General features: G+C 35.8%; 1 protein-coding gene across 1 annotated transcript in view; it reads right to left on the minus strand.

Annotated features, from left to right (window-relative positions):
• Nucleotides 1-653: 653 nt before the first annotated feature.
• The window catches only part of LOC117239335, a 239,009-nt gene continuing 216,751 nt past the window's right edge, over nucleotides 654-22,911 (minus strand). The window contains exons 4-6 of the mRNA XM_033504832.1: nucleotides 16,584-17,647; nucleotides 2,638-2,735; nucleotides 654-791 (exon numbers count right to left, since the gene is read on the minus strand). Coding sequence (XP_033360723.1) covers nucleotides 665-791; nucleotides 2,638-2,735; nucleotides 16,584-17,647 — 1,289 coding nt within the window. The 3' untranslated portion in view covers nucleotides 654-664. The remainder of the gene's footprint in view (nucleotides 792-2,637; nucleotides 2,736-16,583; nucleotides 17,648-22,911) is intronic.

The raw sequence follows: 22,911 nt of genomic DNA on the forward strand, positions 1-22,911 counted from the left end.
AATATTGTAAATGTTGCGTCGAACGCATTGCTCCTTAATTGGTTAACGTGGATAGGGCGCTCTCCTGCAACCCTTCGTTATGAATCGTGGGGTAAAATAAAACAAGACGATGAGAGGAAGAATGCTTTCCTTCATCTCGTTGCTACGAGAATAGAATCGAGCGCACGTGGTTTTGTTTACTTTTACCTTTCGATTGTTTTCTTGAAGATTACATGGCGAATGGATGGGGTAAGTGGATACAGGAAGTACGTTGGATGGGGCTCTTTGGATCTTCAGAAGAGTCTTAATTATGTTGCAGTTATTTGGGGAAGATTCATGGAAGATGATGAGAAAAACTCTGTGGAGGGTTCAACAGCAAGGTTTTATGAAAAGATTTTCCTTTATTGGAAATGGTGTTTGTGTTTAGAGGAAGGGTAGCTCGGAAAAATGTTTGGTTGAGTCTTTCTTTCGTTTCATTTAATTCAGTATATCATGGGAGATGATCATAATATGATAGAATAGAATAGAATATGATAAAAAATATTCTAGAACCTTGTGCCATTTCTTTTTATCAATGTGCTGTTGACGATACAATTTAACGGCGTATTGTTTCACAGCGTACGCACGAGAAAGGAAATTTTGAAGCAAAACAATGGCGGTTAATCGCGGATACAGTTTCAAAAGATCACTCACCCGTGACGACGACGTTAATCGTTTTAACCAGCGGCGGATGCGTTGCAACTTGACACTTGTATAAGCCGGAATCCCGCGTAGTTGCGTACTGGATTTGTAATCTCCAATTGCTCGGGTATCTGTGAGATCAAAAAAACTTCGTTCGTCCATATATCGTTACGCGATTTTTAGATGTATTCGACTTTTATAGCGTACCTATAAAAGCGAGAAATATCCAGCTACACGACTTTATAGCATTTCGTGACACGGAAATCGATAAAAATAGAAATTTCTATCGATACTAGTAATGAGTTCAATCACATTTTCATTGTCACGAAATCGTAGAAATTTTGTCTTCTCTCTATACGAATGCAAAATATTCTTGTTCTCCTAAAATAAATATCTCGCGTGACAATTTTTATACTTTCAATGCATACACTTTTCCTCAGTTTGTCGATGCAATTAATTTGATTTTTGTTTAGAAAATAATTAGTAGCGAAAATGTGTAATATAACTTTTAAAGATCAAATTTTTAGATTTGAACTGAAATTAAAATTTTCAAATACAAATTCAATTTTAACATTTGGCTATTTTACTAAAATTCCAGTTAGCTGTTTAATAAAATGAATCTTGCCGATTCAACACGATTATCTCAACACGAACTGCTATTATTATATGGAAAATGGCAAATACTGGAGAAACTCAACGAACTCCTATTATATAAATTTGTTCTTTGACAGGTTCATATAAATAGACGGGTTCAGGCTCAGGGCCCGCGTGATCTTTTGCGGGGCCTCAATACACCTTCAAATCCTACACTTAAATTTTACAACGAGAAATTATTTATTCACACATGTAACATGTTACATATTATATATTTTTTATAAGCAGTTTTTTAGACAAATCCGAGTACTATTTTTTCGCATCCATAATTCGCTTTTAAGGGGCAAAAGATCCAATGAAAGTACAAAATCTGTAATCATGTATGACTTTTGCAAAAGACTATTGATGTACTTTAATTTCTCTAAAAAATACATTTTTCTGAAAGTGCTTGGGTCTTTTTTATCTAAAGTAGTTTCCAGGATATGAGGATTTTATGGAGTTACATTGAACTTTGATGATTTTTCTCACTCTTTTAAACTATGATAAATCATCGTTACTAAAAAATGTCTTGCATCTGTAAATCAACATTCTGTCAATAGTTAATCAAAATTGCTTTTTTTAAATTGGGTAATTTTCGTAGACTACGGGCCCGGGTTCCGGCGAACGTGCTGAACCTGACTTGCGCCGGCCCTGTTCGGACTATGTATTGGGTCATCCCATAAGTTCGTGCCAACTTTTGTGTACACATTTCATATGTCGATTTATAAACATACGGCAATAAGGGATCAATGCACTTGAGCTTAGCTGATCGAGAATAGGCTAGAGCAGATTTTTGTGGGTATGAGATCGTAATATAGTGAACACAGTGACTTCTAACAGTAAAAAATCACGAGTGAAATGAGTATCCATTTTCGACATCTCATGTTATGTGAATTTCGGAAAGGAAGTTCTGTAACAATTGCCACGAAAAACACATGTGCTGTTTACGGAGAAAATGCGCTTTCATCTCGCACCTGTAGGAAGTGGTTCCAACGTTTTAGAGCTGGGAATTTCTGTTTAGAAGACGAGGAACTCTCCGGGCGTCCTCCTCAGACAGACGAAGATAAAATTCGGGATCTTGTTGAAAAATTACAATGTTTGACAGTTCAAGAGATGTCAAATGTTCTGAAAATACCTAAGACAACGATTCATAGGTGTTTAAAAAAGATAACATATATAACCGCTCGAAAAACGGCACGAACTTATGGGATGACCTAATATATTACGATTTCACCATACTTCATATCCCGTATCGAAATCAATACCAATGTCAATTTTCATGTGCTAATTATCAATACGTCATATCTATCTAAATATCTCTCGTATTTTGTTGATTTCACTTACCGGAAGTTGAGGCTGATCCGCTGATCCGCACTGTACAGGATCCTACCGACCGTGAGTAGTCGAAACGAGTCCTTGCTTGGCTGCTGCACCCACGTCACCTGAATCGCAACGCAGGAAATATCTTTCGTTATTGCCTCATAAATCACGGATTTCTAAGTAAAGAATAGCCCGGTTTTCCCGAGAGAAAAGCTTGGCATTGTTTCTAACAGACAGCCGTGGAATTAAGCGGAATCTCGTCGAAAGTTAATCATTTCGCGACAAGGAATCGGGAAGCCCTTCTCTCCTGAGAGCTGAATCGTTCGCGAATGAATACGCCGTGCAATTTCACGCTAAGCGTTCGAGAAAGACCGGCTTACGATTCTCGTTCTCTTCGCCCGTCTTTTCAACGAACCTTCTGCGACACGACTATCTTTTTTGTTCCATTTACCTATTCCCTAACTGGGAACTCTGTTTTATATCGTACGTGACGAGTGTCATAATACAGGAATACGAAAACTTGATGAAGCGTTATCGAGTTTGACGAGTAATTATTTAAGTTTAAGCAGAATCTTTTAATGCAAATATTCCACACTTCGATCGATCGAAATCAAATATCCACGTCTTACTAGTTAGCACATTGTTGACCGGTCACGAGTTAGCACTTTGACAGGCTAAAGGGAAATCAAAGCGTTTAATAATTTTACATGAGGATCATTTGTTTAATTTCTTATTTTGTTATTTTTCGCAGTTTTAAGTAATCATCGTAGTCCACCTTCGACTGGGTGGACAACAAATCTACGAATAAGTAACTATGATTAACATAAAAAGATTATGTTAATAAAATTTATTAACATAAAAAGAGGTGATTTAAATTAATTTTAAATGCCTGTCTTTCAGTTTAGTTCCATTACCAATATATGTACCCTTTAGATACAGACACTTCAAATTATTTTCCTAGGAAATCAATGGAGTATCGATATATTAATTTTTAATAGACATATAAGACGAGAATTAGATGTAAGAGATGTAAAACCGAAAATTCGTCCAAAGCCGAAAGGCATGGACTAAACAATAATAAATAAATAAATAAATAGATTGCTCTCCGTAACAAAGAATATTAAATTATAAAAAAAAAGTTCGATTTTAGAACAAACACGAAGTGAACAATACCTGTGGTTGCTTGACCTTTACCAAACGTGGGAGCGTACAAGCTGTTTCTCAGCTGTTACAAAACTGATCGAAATGAAACATACTCTATTTTCTTTCCTTGCTACTGACCTATATTAATTTTTAACAATCACGTTATTTGTACTCGAGTTAGTAATTCTACATTACAGTTACGAAACTGCTGCTAAATAACTTTCTTTATTACGTATTATGTTACTGCTAATGGGCGATTTTGTATACATTTGGAAAGTTTAAAACGAATCACGAATATCATCTGACAGTAAGACGAAGACTGAAACAGATTAACACTTTGACTGCCACGCCGAAATCACATGTTTCGCTGAGGACGCCACGGGAGTATTCTTATTATCCAAAGCATACAATGGCAAAATAATAATAAATTGATGATGTAAAACATATTCTTCCCTAATGGACCGTTTACCTTATTGGCGGTCATGGGTGACCACCGTGGTACCTTGGTAACAGTTGATAGCGACATATTATAATAAGGCTTCGTTTATTTCAACAAACCATTCGCATTTGTTATTTCGTCGTAAACAAACCGTCGAGAATGTATGGTTAAAACGTGTACAAGATATTAGTAAACAGTATTTGTTCATTCTATATATAATAGTAAGGTAGAGAGACAAGCATGACATTTTTATGATTTCGACGAAACATTCGGCTGAGATGGTAAAGGTAAAAAAAGTTATGTTTGTGATAAACCAATGGTAGTGGTAGATCACAACAGAGGAAAATGTGCTGTAGATTCATCGGATCAAATGATAGCATATTCTACGCCACATAGAAGAACCTTCAAGTGGCATATAAAATTAGCTTTAGAGTTATTGTTAAATACATTAATTTCAAACGCGATGATACTCTATAAACAAACAACAAACACAAAACTCAAAGTATCAGAGTTTAGAATGGCACTCGCAATGCACCTTACACAGTGCTATTCATCAGAACCGTCGAACATACTTGTTCGACAAAGATTGCGGCACGAAATGCAGAAGAAAGAAGAGCAAGTGTACCTGGCATGAAAATTTTGTAGAGTGCTATAAAAAAATGTTAAACAGTCAGGATCAAAAATAGCTAAGAATCGAACCAAAAAGGTGACCACCTATTGTCCAGATTGTATCGATGACCCACATTTATGTTTAAAGTGTTTTAACACAGTGCACCGTTAGATGCAAGATTTGTTCTCATTTTTTTTATCGATGTTCTAATAAGAATGTTTAATTGTTCAATGGGGCACTTTTTATTTCAAAGTATTTTCTATTTATCGGTTATATATAAGCAAAACCTCCAGAATATATTGTTGGAACGTGTACAAGATATTAGTAAACAGTATTTGCTCATTCTATATATAATAGTAAGGTATGTTCACACTTTTAACTTCAATTATACGATTGTAAAGCAGCATTTACGATTATTTTCTAAGGTGTGTTTATAATAATATTCGTAGATTACCTCTCAAAGATATGGATGCAAACACAGTGCACCGTTAGATGCAAGATCTGTTCTCATTTTTTTTTATCGATGTTCTAATAAGAATGTTTAATTGTTCAATGGCGCACTTTTTGCCCTAACTGTCCCTAAATGCCCTAACTGTCAATTTTCATTCAATTTTTACAATTGTAAGAAGTTCAAGCGCTCCGGTCACCAATGACCACCGTGGCGTCACAGGAGAAACCGTGGCCGGTCATATATGACGAACGTGGCAGTCAAAGTGTTTTAACTGGTATTTTCATGGCCAAACGTTGCCGACTAGCTACGAGTAAACTTGTAATGCGCTTTTTTTCGCATCAGCGTCGTTTTCTCAGTGCACTGTTACAGATGATACAGTGCAATTGTTGGTCAGCACACCTCAAGCTGTTTCTCTCGCTTATAAGACCCGCCAAGTTGCGTGCTTTGTTGTAAAAAAATGTCAACGATGACGGAACGAACCAATGAAGGATCTTTCAATGAATTATACGCGGATGTTTTATCTGATTGTTGAAGTGATTGTAAATCAAATTGTGGTGGCTTGGAAAATGATACTGTATCAGAAGATAGTAAATCTGATATTAGGCCACCAAAATATCAAAAAAGGAATATAATAGAATCAGATAGAATCAGTACGAATTGGTAGAAGAGTGGAACGAACATGTTATCTCACCAAGTTTACAAAATTATTTAAACATTCCTGGTGCAACTATTGAACTTGGTGATGCGTCGATTATCAGTGAGATAACGGCTTTATCCTTTGACAGTTGTTTTTTTTTTTATTTAGTCGTTACGCAAATCAATTTGTACCATTCTCAAATGAAAGAGTTACATAAAATCTCTGCAAAAACGGCACCATAGATGGAAGTTACCACTAATGAAATAAAGAAGTTTCTTGGATTACTGATATTGGTGGGCCAAACCAGAAAACTCGTAGGTGATTGTTACACTCTTTATCATGCGAAAAAGAAATATTAAAAGTTGAATAATAAATAAAATTTATTAAAGTATAAAATTTATTATTTATTATTATAAAAAAATTTATTATTTATAAAATTTATTATTTATTATTATATTGTTTTACTGTCACATCCAATTACGAAATAACAGCCGGTGCTATGAAATAAATTCTCAGTAAAATTGCCGGTCGACAATGTGTTAACTGCTGAATTTAGTTTTAGAAATTTCTCATGAGCTAAGGTCATGGAGTACGTAAATAAATACAAGCAACGACAAGTATTCACGTCGAACGCATCGAAATAAAGTTTTTATTTGACGTGTATACTCGTCAAACGCAGTTTCCTGGTTAATTGGTCAAATACAAATATTGACAAAATTAAAATATTTAAGTTCACAAAGTTAAATTCAAATATTAAAATTAAACAATAGGTGAAACTGTAGAAACACTGGCCACCCTCCAATTTCGATGATCTTTGGATATGCTGTAGAGTTCGATATTTTTAACAACTTTTTGCTGTATATATAAGGGCTGAATACGCTTAGTTTCCGAGATATTCGTGGAAAACTGCCGGTACCACTACACTGGTTTAAAATATTAATTTCTACGCATATCCAATATTCGTCGAAATCGGAGAATAGGCAGCGTTTCTATAGTTTGATTAAATAATTTCAAGGAACTTTTGCAAATTTTTTCGTGCATCGGTTTGTTAAGCAATTATTTACATTTAAATAAACCTAACAATAGGATTCTTTAGTTCAAATATTTCAATTTTGCCAGCCAAATATGTTTAATTGGTCGAATATAAACACTGAAATACAAATTTTCAAATTGATATTTTAGCTGTGTTAGTGCCACGTCTTCTATAGAAGTAACATCCATCGGATCTATTGATAGCAACTAGATTAGGTTTGGCGACGAATTTTAGCAGTTACGGTGAGTGTTACGAGTGTAGTTTAAGTGCTCTTATTTGATCGTTTCTATCAAATTGATTTTTAACCCTTTCGCTTCGGCAGTCCAGTTCACCGAAGTTCTGTCACTGAACGGAAACGCGCGCCAGAAATACGCACAGTGTGCGTGGTTGCTGTATAAACGTTTTCCTAAACCTTAAATGAAAGATAGCGATCTCTGCACATTATTTCGCCAAAAATACTGCTTCGTAAATATTTATCTTTAGTCCAGTACTCTTGTATTGTTAGTTTTTTATTACGTGCCATCAACAATGACAACGCGAAAAAACATTACAGTTCGTCTACTGTCGTATTTTCCTGGATTCCAAGTTATTATTATTAGCTCATCCCTTAAGTTCGTGCCGTTTTTCGAGATGTTATATATGTTAAGGTAGTTCTGGTTGTAGAACTTCTTCTCATTTTTCTGCTAGGGCCATTATCCCGTCTCGATAAAAGTTCTCCTGTTTTTCTTTAAAATAATTTTCTAAGCTATTTTTGAGAATGTCAATATTTTCAAATTTTTCTGAGCCCGATAATAATTTGTCTCATCTACAATGTACTGTACGAGCTCTTCAGAAATCAATAGCTCAAAGTAATTTATAATTGGTGAGGATCTGCGTATTTTCTTTCCTACTCCCGAATTTTTTGAGGAAAATGGATGGATTTTTGGCTTGAAATTTTTAGATGTCCATGTTACATTGCAATCGGTGTCCTTCGTATTATCTTCAATTCACTCCGATTCCGATTCTGATGTGCCGCATATATTTCTTCGCAGTCTTTTAGGCAGGTTGAAATTATTTTCACTTTCCTCGGAATCGATTAGTCCATTTTCAGACATAATACTACTTTTTTTATTTCTTACATTTTAAAAGGGTCTAAACTATTCCTAACAGTACATTTTCAAAGAAAATTCTAACCCACGATTTCTAATTTTTAACAGATTGACAATTATACCTTAAGCCGATTTATTGCTAATTCTTGCAAGAACCGTATATGAAACATCGTTTCACTGTCAATGGATTTAACAGATTTTTCAGTATGAAACAGTATACGATCGTTTGGATGTTTGAAATATATTGCGTGAAACGTTTTGATGTTGTTTCAACAATGCGTAACTTTAGAAGCGATTAATCCTATATGTCAATAAAATCAACAGAAAATGTTCTGCCGATAACGAAAAAATATATTATTGACTACAGATCACACTTGCATATGCATCATTTGGACGCCGGTTCGTACTGTTTTGCGACCAAGTTTTCAGGACAAAAAAAAAAATAAAAGAAAAATACATAAAAAAGCTCCGCTCCCCAGCGGCTTAAACCCAAAAATTGTATCATACAACGAAAAATGTAAAGCGCCGACAAATAATACAGCATGGCTACGTCGTACCGCCGCGTATCGGTAGCTTTGCCTAACATACCCTTACAAAAATTCACCGTTTATTGTGAATATGTACCTAAAACTATATTCTTGGACTCAATAAACTTTAAATCTCTCTCATTTAGATGCCGGATATATGGAGTGCGGGACTCAGGAGTCGTCACATGGTTGCCGCCTATATGCGGCGCTCGTACTCACAGGTCATCTCGCGGGTGCCGCCTACAACACGTTCGTCGTCCAGGGTGATTCGCCTAAGTTTCCTGCGGGGCCCAAATTCGACCGCCGGTATGCAGAACGTAAATAGAGCGACAAGCGGGAATTCATTGTTTATCGCCTTCGATTCATTGTGAAGAAAAGATTATTTAGTTCTGAAGTGGAGAAAGCGATAAGCTTTCCAGCTAGAGTATTCCGAGGGATCTCATGACAGATATCTCATATCTTTCATTTAGTCGAGAAGCATACTTGTGAGACGTATATCAGTGATTTGTTCATCCTCAAAATGTTCAGTAGACAGCGTGAAAATATATTTGAAAATGAGGAAAGTAATGATGACGAAGTCTACAACTATTGTTTGAAGTGCCCAAAATCACCCCAAATATGTTTGGAATGTTTTAATAAATACCATACTATATGGCATAATGTAATATTTTATCCAGAATATAAATTAATAAAAAGTATGGTATAATGTGCTTTTAATATTTTTATGTTGTATATCCTACATGTAATATCCTATATTTAATTAACTGGATCAAGAAAAGCGTCATCCATATTTGGGTGACGGCCCCCACGGAAGTGCACCCGTCACATAGATATGGGTGACGTGACGAAAAACGTGACAAGCGGCGCTCGAAGCGAAAGGGTTAAGAAATATGTACGTGTGGCTGACGACCCGATGTCATGGTGCCTCGCGGCACGTGTAGCACGATAAGCAAATCTTACAATCATCTAGCCACGGTGACTCAACACGTACCCCAGAAACAGGAAAGAGAAAAGTCACCTGGACAAGATTTTTTACATATAAATTTCGATATAAAATTTTTCAATTCAATCTGTTAGACTGAAATGTTAAAATTAAATAATGTCAAATTTCAAACGGTAAGGTTTCAAGCGTAAAAACATTTTTACCATTTTTTCGAACATGGATTCGCGTTACCTTTTCGGTAAATACCAAACGCCTCACCCTTTTATGGACCATTGTCCATAGTCCATTGTAAAATAATAACATTGACGATGGGATTTTCCTTTTGAAAGAGATACGATTTTATGGTACCGCGAATGGCTGAGCCAATCGATCAAATAACAACGCCCGTCGACGTCGCGCCAAACGTGTCCAGCCAATCACGCTCGATAATAGGTCGGTGGCTATCATTCCCGTTTACATTTACGTGAAAACGCGGTAAAATTACACGCCATTAAACGAACAACGTTTTATGCAAATGTCCTATGGAATTCAAACGGGATTTGTTAATTAATCAACTGCAAACGAGCTTAAATGGCGCTCAGGAAATACAATAAACTACGCGATAATCACATGCGATCGTTTCCGATTGCGGAATTCATAATGAATATGGAATCTCCGAGAATTTCACAAGTCTTTAGGTTTAAAGAAAAGTGTTCGACACTATTCCACGTAACGCTACTTATTCTAACTTGACGTTATGAATGGTTATTGCGCCCAAGGCAAATCATAAGTGGCTCTTGGATGATTTATATTTAACAAAATTATAGAAGATGATTTTTTGACAAGGTATATTGTAAATTGGACTAGTTAATTGATATGTTTTTTCCATTCATCTCCGTTTATTCTGAATTAAGTTACGGAGATAGGAGATTTACTCTTTGATTAAGTAAAAGTGCCTAAAGCGTTTGGAAGAAATTTTTATCAGCAAATTTATGGTATAGAAAATAACTCTTTTTCAATTATCAAACCACTGTTCGAACATCCACGGAATGGATGGTGAGAAAAAGGTACGAATATTTTCAGGAGCAGACACAAGCTGAACTAATATTACTTTTCAGTATGAATAAATTCTACTGCAGTTAAAAATATTACAGGACATTGATTATCTTATTTGATATACAGGGTGGTTGGTAAGTGGTGATACAAGCGGAAAGGGGGTGATTCTACGTGAAAAAGAAGTTGAAAATATAGAATAAAAAATTTTTTTTTTAATTTGTTCTTTTTTTTTTTAAATTGTTCCATCGAGACAACGATCTACAGTGAGATCCGTTATAACGAGACGTGATAAAGTGCACACGTACCGAGCGAAAATTCAAAGTCGATTTTCTCGAAAACAAAGCCTCAAGCGAAAAATTTGTATTCTATATTTTCAACTTCTTTTCTCGCGTAGAATCACCCCCTTTCCGCTTGTACCACCAGTTACCAACCACCCTGTACAACTGCAAAATATAGCCTACAAATTATATTTTGTCAATTTACTAACATTATTAATACGATAAATTTGTAGCGGCACACGAGCTAAAGGACAATTCAAATCATGTTGTTTTGCCTCGGAATATCAAGATCGTTAGGATACATGTAATGTAAGAATAAATAAACTCCGGGCAAAATAATGTCGCCGCTGCGTGCAACCGTCGAACAAAGACGAATTTGAATTTTCCGACTCTCCCCCGACGAGTATAAGTAAATGGACGCGATCGTAAGAGTTACCAGTTCAGTTATCTATCAGTTATTAATTAGTTGTGCGAATCAGTATCTATTAGGTCATCCCATAAGTTTGTACCGACTTTTGTGTATACATTTCATGTGTCGATTTATAAACATACGGCGATAAGGGACCAATGCACTTGAGCTTAGCTGATCGAGAACAGGCTAGAGCAGATTTTCGTGAGTATAAGATCGTAATATAGTGAACACAGTGACTTCTAACAGTAAAAAATCAGGAGTGGAATGCGTATCCATTTTCGACATCTCATGTTATATGAATTTCGGAAAGTAAGTTCTGTAACAATTGCCACGAAAAACATATGTGCTGTTTACGGAGAAAATGCGCTTTCATCTCGCACCTGTAGGAAGTGGTTCCAACGTTTTAGAGCTGGGAATTTCTGTTTAGAAGTCGAGAAACGCTCCGGGCGTCCTTCTCAGACAGACGAAGATAAAATTCGGGATCTTGTTGAAAAATCACAAAGTTTGACAGTTCAAGAGATGTCAAATGTTCTGAAAATACCTAAGACAACGATTCATAGGTGTTTGAAAAAAATAACATATAATCGCTCGAAAACGGCACGAACTTATGGGATGACCTAATATGAGTATCTGTCAAGTATCGATCAGTTATCAACGAGTTACAACGATTTACATTGTCTTTAGCAAATTCACTAGTACGAGCGTCTCAGCGAATATTTTCTGTATACTTATTTATTTATTATTTTAAATATACTTGACGGTTTCAACAACAAGCAATCTCGTCTTATAAATCTCACGATCAACCATCCTCTACACAAGTCCTCTACAAATTATCGTGTAAAAAATCCCTGGTCATTTCTTTTTTTTTTATTATTTAATTTGTATTTTACAATTTGTCCAGCTGGACATTTGGTAAATTTTTCTAACTTAATTGTTAAATAACATCTCATTTTCGAGTTTGACTATTTTATTTCTTTAGTGAGGAGAGTGGAGTGTTTTCTCTTTAGTCTTTGACCATTTCATATTGTCATTAGATCCACACTGGGTTGAATATCGCACAAATTCACTCGATATTTTCCTGTCGTATCGATAGGCAATGCTTCTTTTCGCTGTTGGCTGTTATTGTCGCCGGAATCGGCTTTGAAATACGTATTCTATGGAATATGAATTCATCTAAGATCTTGAGCGACCGTTTCTCTCCTTTTCCATCCCCCATCCCATTTTCCTTTCTGTTTAATCTTCTCGTTTCGCCTTGCTTGCTTTTTCCTCAGCTGATTACGATGCGAAAAGTTGTTTACATTTTATGAACAGTTACACCGCGAAGATACAAACGAATCATGTTTGCAATTGTAATCGTTCTCGCTCGCAGCTCCATTTTCCAATCGTTTCCTGATCAAACGACACTTTTAGAGATGTTTTGAGACGCTTGTAGAGATTGAGAACGCAAGATTTCTTTGAGTTCTGAAATATGTAATTGAGTTATTACTTCAACACATGAGAAGCTTCGTATCTTTGAAATTCGAGTTTGAAAGGTCACATCTATATAACTCATTTATTTACAAGTTTATAAACATTTATAAATATGAAATTGTATTCTTTGTCAAATATCAACCGCATTAAAGAAATTCGGTTAAAGTTTTACTTGAAAAAATGAAATTTCATATGCACCAACTTAATAGAACTATCCAGTTTCACGAAATTTCTTCAGAAACATTAGCGAAAAATGTTCAGGATGCAAAGGTCTTTGCAGTATGAAATTCCGAGTCTTTCAAGACCTTTTAGACTTTTTGAAATCAGAAACTTTCGACGTTTTCTAGGACACCGGAAGTGCTCCCGACTACTCGATAAGAATTCTAGAACGAAATAAATAGGGTACTGTTTCAAGAATGTCTTTGCAAGAAGAATACGCTAACATATATTTCAATAATAGCGAAATAGTTGTTCTTGAAAGATAGCAAGAATTATAGTCTGGCTTCTATTATTATTTTGTTTTCGTCATTGTACGAATCTCTATAACACTTTCTAATCTAACATAGTGGAACAAATTCGAATAGCTGTGATCGTAACATACGATCGTAATCCGTTATCGTTGCTCTATTTTCCAAATTTTCTATTTTCTCTATTTTCGGTATATTCCCAATTTTGAAAATCGGTCACCCATTAAAAACGAGCGTTGGATTAACGCAACATTTCACTATACCAACTTCGGAAAAGGAGGAAAATATTTATGTTTGAGCACGTATAGATATTTTTAATTTTTTTTTTATGTATGTTTGATAATTCCTCCGAAACGGTTTGACCAATCGGGATGATTTATTATGCATGTTGTAGGGCATGTTTTTCGGTTGTTCCGGTTAAAAAGAATTTTTCGATTTGGTCATCATAAACAACTTTTTTTTTTTTAACTAACATTCTCGCACCGATCTCGTTCGATGGTTTCTTCGAAACCGCTTGACTAATGAAAACGATTCCTTTTACATCTCGTAGGGCATGTTATTCCGCTGATCCATTTACAAAATTTTATTGCGTTTGTTTTTTCTAAACTATTTTCTTGCAAAATTCCAACTTTTATGTACGTTTATCGATTATTTAGAATTGATTGAACTATCGGAACGAGACCTTTTGCATCTTCCAGGAGTAATCTACTGCTCGGTTCCGTTTGCAAAATTTCTCAAATTCAAGTTCATTGTTAACTATTCCCAATTGCACAGAATTTGTTGTTCATCAGTTTCATTTAATTCAGTGATACGATTACGAAGCAGCAACCTGGGCGAGTGTTTTGAAATTGCGTTTCTCAGTATAATCTTCAACTCGTGTTTGCATCACAGAAAACGTCGTTCTGTGTATTCGTTTTCAGCCATAAGCCTACTTCCTTTGCAAAATAATAAATGGCATACTATTAAGTTATAACAATGTCCTTCTCTATTACTGGTCAAAATATTAGGTTGTTCGAAAACTGTCTTTCGCAAAAGTGTTTTTTACAACAGTGCACCTTCATACAAACTTGAAACCAAGTCTGTGAAATGTCGCGGTGTTTATCTCAACAGAAAAAATGGATCGTACGTAATTCGACGAAATAATATAAACCAAAAAACGTTGTGAGTCTATTATTTCCTGATAAAACGAAAGAAAATTTTCGAACAACCTAATATAATACTGGTGGCGAAGTATGGATGGTTTATTCTTTATTAATGTTATTTATTTTTTAATAATTAATAATAATTAAGAATTGGAACAAGTAATAAATAGATAGGAATAAATAATTATTAACGACAATGAAAACCATTTTACATTAACCCTGCAACATCGATCGATTCACTAAAAAATGTGAAATAAAAGTTTTTTTTTTAATTTGTATGTATTTTACAATCAATTCTCATTAAGAATTCTAAGTAAATTAAAAGATTTTTTGCCAAAAAAATATTGCCGATTTCGAAAAGTTCTAAAAGATACGAAGTAATTTCTATTTCATTTGTTCTTTATTGTTTGACTATTTCATATCAGACATATTAATTGTATCGCAACCTTCTTGAAGACGGTGCAAAATTAGAAAAACGACTAATATTTAATCTATTCCCATTTTTAACTGCATATTATTAGAAATTGTAACGATTGGATTTATGTAGCAATCTTCTGTAAAATATTTATTATTATACATTTATTTTATCTTAACAAAACAACATGTGAATTATTTCGATTAATTCAATTGCAACATGCATTTGCATGAAATTCCGATATTTTACTTCAACAACATTATGTTTACTCAATCTATATGCATTATTTTATCACTTGATCTTTATTGGCTTAACGAAATAGAGAAATAAAAAGGACAAACCACGAGGAAAATTCTAACGAGCGGAACATTTTTACCTGCGTTCTAGGTATAACGATATTTTCCCCTTCATTCGATTTTATAATTGTATGCAACGAATGTTATAGAGCTGTGAAAGGGAAATTTAGCTAGCGGAAAGGCACGAAATCGATCCACGTTCTCGCCACTCCATCTCGCTTCATCATCGCGGGACCTTTTTATCGTGCGACACGGAGATCATAAAAATATAACAAGACCGTTGCAGCCGGTTTTTCATCATGACATCGCCCATCCTATTTCGCAAGTTGCATCAGCAGCCACCGCTACGGTCGCCGTCTCGTAAAAGCAACGGAATAATAAAGGTACCCCCCAAAGGGCAACGACAGTGACAGAGAGACGTGAAATAGATAAATTCTCGCTACGACAAAGCGGAACATTTCGTACTCTGGTTTACTAGCAAAATGAGAAAGAGAAACAACCAAAAAGATCCGCGAATCGACGATCGAATTTTCTAACTTTCTAACATCCTACGTGAAAGCGAATATGATCGAATGTTTTTATATGAAATACAATTTCTACAACGTCCAATTTTTTCATCCATACAACGTTCTATTTTTTTCTATTTGTCAGTTTGAATATTTTCTATATCTTCGCTGAAATATTACTTCGTACCGTGCGGCGATAAAGATAAATCAACGTTTTCCCTTGTTTATCGTATTTCCTCCTCAAGTTTCTTTCTTTATGAAACGTCAGATATATGCATGTATATGTGATACTTATAAAGAAGAAAGGGGAGAATGAAACGGGAAATAAAAAGGGAGAAACAAATCTTACGTATGTACGCCTTTACGGAAAAAGCATCTCATCACGGGATAATAAAAAGAAATCAATGATTCCCTTGTTTATCGTGTTTCTCCTGTATGTAATAAAATATATACAGTCTGTCTAAAAAGTAACGGGACATATTGTTTTAATTCATTAACTCAAACATTCAATATGCATGAAGACTTAAACATTCATTTTATTCAAGCTCTGATTTTGCAACATCGATATAACATTATAAACGGTCGAGCAACAAATGAATAGATTTTTAAGGATATATTTTTGAAGTGAGCTTGAGAATATCCCTGCCATATTATGTCTGTTTGTACGGTTGCAATGTTTTCTCTACGAGATATTCATTGGAATTTTGAATATACGAAGTGATTACAGAGACTCGAATCAGACGAAACAACGATACTTGTCTTTTATCCAAAAATTCATATACAATTGCTAGAATGAGCAAGTACATTATCACATAAAAGAAATTAGACAGACTAACAGGTATTATCAGTTTAATCGATAACACCTAGATAGCAAATAATGTTTGATGCTCATAAAACATACTTTGATATGCAAACACAGCCTCAAGATATTAATAAAAATATTGCTAGATAGCAATTACACAACGATTTATAAGAAATATGAATTAAGAAATATGAAGCCATTATTTTTCAGATCAACTGTATTTGTATAACCACAAAAGAGAAGGCGGAGAACAGAAGACGGAAAAAGGGAAATTACCTCCTTGTTACCAAGCATGCCGATTTTGCAGTCGAGCAGCATAGTGCTGCCTATTCTGGCAGTGATGTTTATCTCCTGATCGCCGTCTTCGAAGTAAGGCCCGAACTTGCCAAAGGCGCTGTCGACGCTTGGTAGCACGAACTTCCTACCGGGCAAGGGTCGCTGAGTGCCGCTAGGGTTAAGCTGATCGGGCTCCATTTCGGTTTTGATCGACGGTTTGATCTCGTAAAACGCCTTCGTCGACTTACCACCCGCCAACAGCAGGTTGTTCATCGGCCTGGATTGATCCTTCCTTGATTCCATGACGTTTCTTGGGTGTTCGTTATCCTGTTGTCGCTTGTCCGCGTCTTCTGCTTCTTTGTTAATTGCAGGTACTTGGAACGAGATCGCTCTGATGTCCTCGACGTTCTTCTGCTCGATCGATTTCACCTCCGTGACGATGGTCTCACGGATTGACACGGTTGTAAACCTAATCGAGTTTTCTCTGCGAGATTTGTCCACGTTGGAACCATCTATTAATTCGTCCTCGTGCTCTACCACGTTCGACAGATCCTCATCGTCTACCTGGACGCCGTGCAAGTAGTCGTCATTCTTGGAACCAGGCGACCGGATCTCCAAAGGAACGATACTTGACGCGATTTCTCCTCGATTCGGCCGAGTCGACGAGACGAAATCATTGTTCGCGTGTTCCACTTTGTTTTCAGAACTGTTGCGCTCTGCCGACTTTGCGTCTGATCCCAATGGATTGTGTTGTGGCTCGTGAACATCGTTCTGTGACACCGTGACGGATAACAGGTTACTTTGATCCCTTTGCAATTCCGCGACGCTAACTTCGTCCATTCGCGATACGTTCACGAGGTTCTCGTGATCGGTGAGAAAGCTGTGGATAGTTTTGGTTACTGGAGTTTCGTTGTTAGTATCGTTGACGTGCACTCGAAACACGACCGCGGTTAGATCGCTGGCGACGGTCTGGTTCGCGATCCTTTCGTCCTCCTGGATACGATGGTCCTCCTCGTCCACTCCGAAATGATTGATGCTGGGCTCGATGGCGCCGCTGTCCGCTTCTGCGACAAAGAAGTGAACCAGACAAGTTACACTAGAGAGTCGTTTCGTTTCCGGAAATGGGAAAAGGGCGAGGGAGAGGGTAATTCTTGTAACATTTGATACATTTCTTGATATTTGATACATTTTTTGAAACATTTCCTATGTCGGTTATTACTGGACGATGGACGAAGAGAGTAAAAGGTCGGAGGGTGGAAGAAGAAATATTAGGTTGTCCGAAAAGTGTCTTTCTTTTACAGACCAGTGTTTTGCAACAGCTCATTTCTATACAAACATAAAATCTAATCTGTCGAACGTTGTGATCTTTATCTTGATAGAACAAACTGGATCGTACGTAAATCGATAAAATATTATAAAACGGAAAATGTTGTGCATCCGTTATTTCCTTATAAAACGAAAGAAACTTTTCGGACGACCTAATAATATATAGATATTTTTAAACGAACGCATGATAAAATTTGTCAATGAAGTTATTACATTTCTGCCATATGTTAGCCACATATATTTTTTGTATTACGTATATCATATGTATATCGTATTATTCGTATATGTATATTTTTCTAGGCGAGTAGAAAGAAAAAAGAAAAGGAAACAGAGACCGCAGTGAGCAAATGTGTTGTTATGAAAAGGAGACTATATATTTGTAAATATACTTTGGAATAAAATACAAGAATTTGAATGTAGTAAAGAGATTAATCTAATTCATCAATAAACAAAGGTGCAAAACTTCCATCCATGGCTCTAACATCGATGACGTCCACGGTGCTGATGTTTCGTCGTATAAACAAATTAATCGTTAAAATCGAATGCATACGATTAGCGGTAGATTGGTTCATCGTTGTAACCGAACGTTGTAATCTTTATCTTGATAGAACAAAATGGATCACATGTAATTCGATAAAATAATATATTTTTTTTTATTTATTTATTAAAATTACAATCAATTCTCGCGTTGAGAATTTTCAGTAATTTTTCTGGCATGGCGCAGTGACATGGCTGATTATTTATAATATGTTATTACTTATTATAGATATAATTTATAAGTAAGTATTATAAATAAGTAAATATTACTTAATTTAAATAACTAATTGAATCTAGCGTTTAGGTCTAGCGGGTAGTGTCTCTTCAGCCTGCGAATCTGGTCCGTCGTATCAAGTAGTCCAGTGATTAGGGGGTTTCGGTGTCTGTTGACTCTTTTGCTATATCTGTCGCTATATTTTGCTATTTCCTCTTTGACCGTGGGTATCTTGAGGTCGCGGTGTATTGTTTGGTTGGTAACATACCAAAGTGCATCAATTAGGGATCTTAGCGTTTAAAATAATATAAAACGGAAAATGTTGTGCATCCATTATTTCCTTATAAAACGAAAGAAACTTTTCGGACGATCTAATATGAATGTTAAACGCATGGTACGAGGGTGTTCATGTTATTGAGCTATGTTTTTTAGATTTATTTTTGAACATGTAGCGGCCCTCGACAACAAAGAACTTTCTAATGGTTTCGTCGGTACAAAGCATAGCATCGTAGACTGTTTACGAGAAAACGACGAAACATAAGGACGGCCGCGACGTAGCGTAAGTGCCGGCAAGCCTAATGAGTCATCGAATCCCTGCAGTTCTTCCGTCAAATACTCGGAAGCGTTTCAAAATAAACGAAAATAAATCCAGTCATATAACCTTCACGCTGCGAAAACAATCCTACCCACAGGTGACCATAACTAATATTCCAATTCCAAACAAAGATTCAGTCAGATATCTGGGCATGATCCTGGACAGAAGAATAACATGAAAACGACACATCGTAAATAAATCCAAGCAACTTAAATTAAAATTAAAAAACTTCTATTGGCTTATTGGCAGATGTTCCAAATTATGCGTGCAGATTAAAATAATTCTATATGAACATGAATATCGCGAATCTGACTCGCGACCAGATACTTGGGCCAAACATAAATATCGCCAAACGTAAACATAACAAGCCGAGCTCGCGGACTGTTTTTTTTTTGCCCGTTACAATCGTGACTGAATGTTAGCTGCTGTTTACGAGCATCAGTCTGGTCTGTTTAGCGCGCGTCGATGTCTACCGCTTGGGCCCGAGTTTCGTCGAACTAAATGGCACGGGAAGGAGTTTACAATCATGCTTCTCGAATGTGTTTGCTTCTCTATTTCGCTAGACCTTTCGCACTTCGCAGCTCGAAACGGAATGAACCTTTTCTTTCTTTTTTGTCGCCCCTCAATATCCCCACTATGCTTTATAAAGCCATATTAAAACTTGTTTGGGTCTATGGGGATCCAACTATGGGGAACAGCGAGTAATTCCAACATAAAAATTCTTCAACGGTTCCAATCGAAAACTCTAAGATCCTTAATAGATGCAGCTTGATATGTTATCAATGAAACAATACATCGCGACCTTAAGATACACACTGTTAAAGAAGAAATATCCAAATTCAGTAACAGATATAATACAAGAGTTAACAACCACCAAAACCCATTAGTTACACAATTACTTGGCACGACGGATCAGATCCGCATTTAAACATTAGATTTAAACATTAGATTCAACTAGAATCAAACATATTATAAACTCTTATAATCCAAATTACAGTACCATGCCAAAATAATTTACTTATAATTCTCAATGAGAATTGATTGTAAAAAGTCTACCAAATAAAAAAAATATCCCCTCTATCTACGCGTTTGTTAGGCGTCCGCGACCGTTGCCACTGTGACATCAATCCACATCAGAGATCAAGGCCACACACCGCGGGCAAGATAGCATCCAGATGTCTACACATCCTTATCGCGTACTCTCAATAGTCTTGGGTACCCACCATAAATCTGGTCATTTTCATAGTTAAGGTCCTTCAGACCAAACAAGGATCTTTTATTTCAGGTATCCTTTACATTTATTGTTTACCACGGGAAGATACGGGAAACTTGGTTTTTCCCACGTTCGGTATCTTCCGTTAGCAATTTTCTCTCGAGGGCGGCTGAGACCCTTCCTAGTCCACCAACCTTCATATGATCCAATCGAAAGCAATGTCTATCGCCCTCACTTTCCTAGCCAAAATTGTCCTTAACGAATCAGCTCATCTCGTGGTCTTAGACACACCCAACCCTAGCTTTCCTCCACCACAACATTGTCATTAAACTTCACTTATTTTCTATCCTTAGAATGGTCGACATCTTTTTACCGAGTTTCTACCCTTAGACCAGTCGCGTACTTAACGCACCAGTGTAACTAGGTTTTATGTAAAGTTGTTGGAGTGAATTGTGATTTATGTGTGTTAATTCAGTTTTTTTTAAATGATGTTTATTTAACCCAAGATACAATTTTAAATACATTTTAGTATTCACAATAAACTGTGAATTTTGGTAATGATGTGATGTGTACCGCGGCGGTACGACGTAGCCATATTATATTATGTGTCGGCGCTTTACATTTTTTGTGTTTAATACAATTTTTGGGGTTAAGCCGCTGGGGAGCGGAGCTTTTACATGATTTTGTTCTTTTTTATTTTTTCTGTCCTGAAAACTTGGTCGCAAAACAGGACGCTTCGGTAATCTGCTTTTTGGGTGCTGTGTAACAAATATAACATAAGAGTTAACAACCACCAAAACCCACTAATTACTCAATTACTTGACACGACGGATCAGATCCGCAGACTAAAAAGACATTACCCTTTTGATTTAAACATTAGATTCAGCTAGAATCAAACATACGATGATCATCTACTACACACGATATAGTACCACGCCAGAAAAATTTACTTATAATTCTCAATGACAATTGACTGTAAAATTCTGCCAAGTAAAAAAAGAAGAATACTTGGAAGAAGGCGTACGTGATGACGGTCGCAGACGGTTACGAACACGTGCCTAGTGGGGATATTGAGAGGCGACAAAAAAGAAACGAAATGGATCAAGAGAAGAGTTGAGTTGTGACCGAGAAGCGTGATTGAGCAGTCGAAATCGAGAATTGTTAATAAATATATTGTTAAAAAAAATGTGGAGCATTTCTTTGGCACCCTACACGTCCTACTAAACCACCTCAAGTATCTAGAAGAATCGAATTATTAAAAGATTCACCTATCCTTGTTAGCAAAATAACATAAATAAAATGTGTTTCTCAAATTATCACTTCGGTGTTTTCCAGAGTTAGAATCTTACAAAGTTAGTTAGAAAATTACAAGACGATATTTTTTATATTGCTTTATGATAATTATTTTCTTTACTGATAATTTTTGTCAATAAAACAAGGTATATTCAAAGATGGTTTTTCATATTTTTAAAAAACCAATACCTTTGCATCATTTTATTTCAACGAAACTATGTAAATATTAAACCTTTTTTATTCATCGATCGAAAAATGACCAAAAACCACGAATTCTCCGATCGAAAAGTTTCATTGCGATAAAAATTTGCTCTCTGTTTGAAAACGGGTATGTAATGTAGTATATTCTCCAAAGAACTCTACAAATATCGACTATTCTGTATGCAACAAAAATATAGAAATATCAAACCTTCCATAGGTTGAAAAATTCCCTGTAAACTACCAATTTCCAAAACAAAATGTTTCATTGTATATGTTCTCTTCACTTCGGAAATATGATTGAAATATAATATATTCTCTACAAAACTCTACCAGTATCAAAGTTTCCATATTCATCAATAAAAGACTTTCCACAAAACTGTAAGGTCCTAAATTTTCCTTTCGATGTCCATCGATCGAAAATTCCCAGAATTCATGAGTTCTCTGAATCAGATGTTGAAAAACATGTCCCTTCTGTATTTATCAATTAAAAAATTCCCAAAACTATGGATCATAGCGACAAATATAGCAAAAGAGTCAACAGACACCGAAACCCCCTAATCACTGGACTACTTGATACGACGGACCAGATTCGCAGGCTGAAGAGACACTACCCGCTAGACCTAAACGCTAGATTCAATTAATTATCTAAATTAAGTAATATTTCCTTATTTATAATACTTACTTATAAATTATACTTATCTATAAAAAGTATTAACTTATTATAAATAATCAGCCATGTCACTGCGTCACGCCAGAAAAATTACTGAAAATTCTCAACGCGAGAATTGATTGTAATTTTAATAAATAATAAAAAAAACTATGGATTCTCAGGAAGAAACGTATCGTCGCCATCGAAATTTCATATTCGTCGGTGGGAAATTTCCGACAACCACGATCTTCCAGAACAAAATGTCTCTTGCGATTAGAGTTTAGAGTTACCTTGAAGCCA

Source organism: Bombus vosnesenskii, unplaced genomic scaffold, assembly GCF_011952255.1.
Source record: "Bombus vosnesenskii isolate JDL3184/JDL3185 unplaced genomic scaffold, Bvos_JDL3184-5_v1.1 scf7180000013931, whole genome shotgun sequence".
In the NCBI taxonomy this organism is placed as follows: domain Eukaryota; kingdom Metazoa; phylum Arthropoda; class Insecta; order Hymenoptera; family Apidae; genus Bombus; species Bombus vosnesenskii.